At 53.0% G+C, this 4,828-nt stretch overlaps 1 protein-coding gene across 1 annotated transcript; it reads left to right on the top strand.

Annotated features, from left to right (window-relative positions):
- The first annotated feature begins 538 nt into the window (after positions 1–538).
- Positions 539–4,187, top strand: Sowaha (sosondowah ankyrin repeat domain family member A). The gene has a single exon (XM_021178436.2). It carries the CDS (start codon positions 846–848, stop codon positions 2,490–2,492), a length of 1,647 nt encoding a protein of 548 aa, XP_021034095.1. The 5' UTR covers positions 539–845; the 3' UTR covers positions 2,493–4,187.
- Positions 4,188–4,828: the final 641 nt, after the last annotated feature.

Below are 4,828 nucleotides of genomic sequence, written 5' to 3'. Positions count from 1 at the left end.
GTGATGATGGAAAGCCGAACCAATGTCTCAAGTTATCTTCTGACCTACAAAACACACACACACACACACACACACACACACACACACACACAGACAGAGAGAGACAGAGAGAGACAGAGACAGAGAGAGATAGAGAGACAGAAAGTCAACGAATAATAAAATATGTAGATCGCAAAGCTCCACATTTCAAAAAGTATTATCTTATCATGAGAAAACTGCTTCCTAAACCTCTTGTAAGCCTCTAGTACCCTGCACTCAATACCACACAGCGAAATGTTCTTGCTATGAATTTTGTAAATCTGGTTTTTTTCCTGTATGAAAAGCAACAGACATTGGAGAGGTATTGATGCAATATATGTAGTGCAAAAACATATATATGTAAAATATTGCTTTTATTTTGTGGTAAATAGTGCTGAAGGTAATAAATACCCACGCCTCGCCCATACACTGCAACATCCCCAGGGAACACACCCACCTAGCAACCGGGAGTGGAGCTGAAGAGCAACGCTGCGCCTTTAATTCCGGGGCTGGTGTGGGGGCAGTGCAGAGAGGTTCCGCTTTCCCATTCCCTCCGCACCTCCAGTGGCAGCTGTCACCTGTAAGCCGAGCGCCGCACAGGGGCATGGAGCCTGGCGCCCATTGGACAGGACCTCTCAGCAGCAACCTACCCCCCAGTCTGGGGGCCAGGCCCGGCGCAGGCGGAGGGTAGCAGTCCCAGGTGCCCTTCGCCCGGAGACTTCCCAGCACGGCGGCGAGGGCGTGACTGCAGTCCAGTTTCGGAAATCAGAGTCCCAGGTGAGCCCGGCTGGGCGGCTGGGGCGACCCCGAAGTCGCAGACACCGAGAATGGCGCTGGCAGCCGCCGCCGCAGCCGCCGCCGCTGCCGCAGGCGTGAGCCAGGCGGCCGTGCTGGGCTTCCTGCGGGAGCACGGCGGGCAGGTGCGCAACTCCGAGCTGCTGAGCCGCTTCAAGCCGCTGCTGGACGCTGGGGACCCACGGGGCCGCGCGGCCCGTAGGGACCGCTTCAAGCAGTTCGTCAACAACGTGGCCGTGGTGAAGGAGCTGGATGGGGTCAAGTTCGTGGTGCTGAGAAAGAAGCCCCGGCCGCCGGAAGGACCCGAGGCCCCATTCCCCTCCAGCCCTGGAGTGCCAGCCGCGCTGGCCCAGTGCACTGCTGTCCCAGCGGAGGACAACTGTGCTCCCGGGGCTCCCCACTCCCCACAGCCTTCAGGAGAACCGCCGGAGGACTCATCCGCACCATCCGAGCTACAGCACACCCCTGAGACCCCACCCTCAGAGGCCACCCAGGTTGAGGCGCCAACAGGCTCAGCGCCACAGCCCGGGGTGCCCGAGGATTCGGCGCTACCTCGGTCCTCGGAGCTAGCCCGACCGGCTAGCGTGCCGTCGGGGCTGGCCCTGACAAGCACAGAGTCGCCAGGCCCGGAGCCTGCACCTCCCACGGCGCAAGTGCCACCGCAGAAGCCTTGCATGTTGCCGGTGCGCTGCGTCGTCCCTGGCCCCGCGGCGCTGCGGATCCGAGCGGAGGAGCAGGGCCTGCGCCGGCAGCGCTCGGAAGAGCCGAGCCCGCGGGGCTCCCCGATGCTCCTGCGGAGGCTTTCGGTAGAGGAGTCGGGTCTGGGACTCCACCTGGGACCCGGCCGTTCCCCGCATCTCAGGCGCCTGTCCCGCGCCGGTCCGCGCCTGCTGAGTCCGGACACGGAGGAGATGCCCGTCGCACCGCTACCGTCACCCGCGGTGCCCCTGGAGCCCACGGAGCACGAGTGGCTGGTGCGCACGGCCAGCGGTCGTTGGAGTCACCAGCTGCACGGGCTGCTCTTGCGGGACCGGGGCCTGGCTGCCAAGCGCGACTTCATGTCCGGCTTCACCGCGCTACACTGGGCGGCCAAGAACGGCGACCGGGAGATGGCTTTACAGCTGGTGGAGGTGGCGCGGCGTGGAGGCGCGCCCGTGGACGTGAACGCGCGCTCTCACGGTGGCTACACGCCGCTGCACCTGGCCGCTCTGCACGGCCACGAGGATGCCGCTGTGCTGCTAGTGGTGCGCTTGGGTGCCCAAGTGCACGTCCGCGACTACAGCGGCCGGCGTGCCTACCAGTACCTACGGCCTGGCTCCTCCTACGCTCTGCGGCGTTTATTGGGTGACCCTGGCCTGCGATCTATGATGGAGCCTGATGCGGCCAGTGGTGGCAGTGGGAGCCTTGTGTCTCGGCACCCCGTGCAGGTGGCCGCCACTATCCTCAGCTCCACCACTAGCGCGTTTCTGGGCGTCCTGGCCGATGACATGATGCTCCAGGACCTGGCCCGTGGCTTGAAGAAGTCAAGTTCCTTCAGCAAGTTCTTGGGTGCCTCACCCATGGCTCCCCGAAAAAAGACCAAGATTCGTGGTGGCCTGCCGTCCTTCACCGAAATCTCTCATCGACCCACTCCAGGACCTTTAGCTGGTTTAGTGCCCAGTCTGCCCCCTCCAACCTGAATGGCATTGGAGCTACCAAGGCCTTGGTTAACCTACTAGGGCCTGTGGCACGCTGTCTAAGCCTGTCCAAGACAGGCCCCAAACCGGCAGCCTGTCTCATTTCCGATTTTATCTATTGCAACCTGGTGTAACCAGATGGGCCTCCACCTTCTGTTTGAAATCCCAGAGATGGGATTCTTGTTCCCCGGAAGAGAAACCAAGCAGTCAAGCCTGATCTTGGGAGGAGACTTGTAGTTTAGGGTCAAAGGTTAAGGGGCAGCAGCTGGTCTGGCCCCTGGAGGTGTTAACCAGAGGCCTCCGGATGGACACATTCCCAAATCAGAAGTAGAGGGTGGCTTTCCAGATGTTCAAAGATGGCGGCTTAAGATCTGCAGTGGCTTTGTAATTTGATGCTTTTATTCTGTTTTTAAATTAAAATGAGGTACAGCAACTTTGATAATACCTTTGGAAATTCTATTTTTTTCCATTTTTAGGCAAAGTAGCAAGACGCTTTCAGTTTTTTGCTAAATATTTTGGAAATCTATCTTTTAAAGAGATGGTTGAGTCTAAAAGAAATTAGTCCTAAGCCAACAACACTAAAACTCATCTACCTCATTGTAGGCAGTACAGACTGGAATCTTGAGCTAGGAGTAACTATTGTGAGCCTAATGAATGTAACCAATCCCAATTATACTGTGAATGTCGAGTATTGAGAAACAAGGGCATGGTTGGGCTTGTCAGCCATGTTTTTAATCCTAGCACTTGGGAGGCAGGGACAGGCAGATCTCTGTGAGTTTAAGACCAACCTGGTCTACAGAGCAAGTTCTAGGCCAGCCAGGGCTACACAGAGAGACTCTGACTCAAAACAAAACAAACAACCTCCGTGCACACACACACCGACACACACAGACAGACAGAAACACACACACACACACACACACACACACAAACACACACAAATCCCACACCAGAAGAAAAAAACAACCTCAAAGGGGGCAGAAAATGAACAATCAAAAGTGTATCTTGAGGGTGAAAGTGATTTAACACAGAAAGAAAGAGACGTTTTGGTAAATACGTTTAAACTACTCTGGAACATGTATTCAGCACTAACTGGTGGCTACTTTGATTTGGCATGCCATTTTAATTTTTTTTTAAATTATGATTTAATTGTGAATTCTGGATCCATAGTTTTCAGTGCAATGGGTGACTGACTAGTCAAACAAAAAAGAAGTTATTATACCAGAAGAGAAAAAAAAAAGAACTGATAAACAGAAGCTGAAGTGATTGCTACTTTTTTATATGAAAGTTCTGAACAAATAAGTATGTGATATTCATTTTTCAAAAACCATTTGAAATAGCCAATGTAGAGCAGAGACCTAGATGATTGGTGTAACCTCTGCCCCTTCATTCCTTCCTGTGAATGGAGCAGGCTCGTGGGCCACGAGGCCTGGGTGGGCACAGGAGAACTGTAAAAGTGAACCGCCCCTGAGGTGGGACATCTCTTTGCTCAGTCAACTTTTTGTACGAAATCATGGTATATTACTGTTTTTGAAAATTATGTTTGCATGTCATCAGTCATACTGAATGGTTCTTGTGGCACATGGAGTATGGCTTCCTTTCCTATATTTGTCAGTGAGACCTTTGAAATCATTAAAGGCATCCTAATCGTCAATTATGGAACAATGTGAGCCATGAAATAAACAGTTTCTGGTTTTATTTCGGCTTGTGTGGGGTGCCCTTCTCTGGCTTTCCTTATTGAATGGGATGTTATTATTGGGGCTGGAGAGATGGCTCAGCGGTTAAAAGCATATAATGTTAAAAGCTCTTGCAGTGGACCGCAGTTTGGTTCTTGGGACGCACATCCATCAGTTCACAGACTCCTTTAGCTCTGGACTCAATACCTCTAGGTAGACATACACCCATATACACACAAAAAAAATCATTAAAACAATGATAACAATAACATCTCGTTCTGTGTGAGCTGCAGGGAGTGTGGGTCTGCATGTACCATGGAGCATATGCAGAGCTCAGGAGACAATTTCAGGAGTTGGTTCTCTTCTTCACTGTGAGATCCAGCATTGAATATAGGTTGTCAGGCACACTAGGCAAGTGCTGTTCCTGCTGGACCATCATGCTGCTCCCCTTCCCTCCTCCCCACCCCCAGTGAATCCAGGGTGTCTCCCATATTGGACAAAATCATCCACTAGCTACATCCTGCTCCTGTTTTATCTATGGAATGTCCTCTTTATATTTCCACCGCCCCACTCAAGCATTCTATATTCAAAGAGTTCAGATTTCTTTGCAAAGGAAAGGAATCAGCCACACAGGCATTATAGCCATGGACCACGGATAGATGC

This window comes from Mus caroli, chromosome 11, assembly GCF_900094665.2.
Source record: "Mus caroli chromosome 11, CAROLI_EIJ_v1.1, whole genome shotgun sequence".
NCBI lineage: Eukaryota > Metazoa > Chordata > Mammalia > Rodentia > Muridae > Mus > Mus caroli.
The sequence above is the reverse complement of the archived record's forward strand: the minus strand, read 5'-3'. Positions and strand labels throughout refer to the sequence as shown.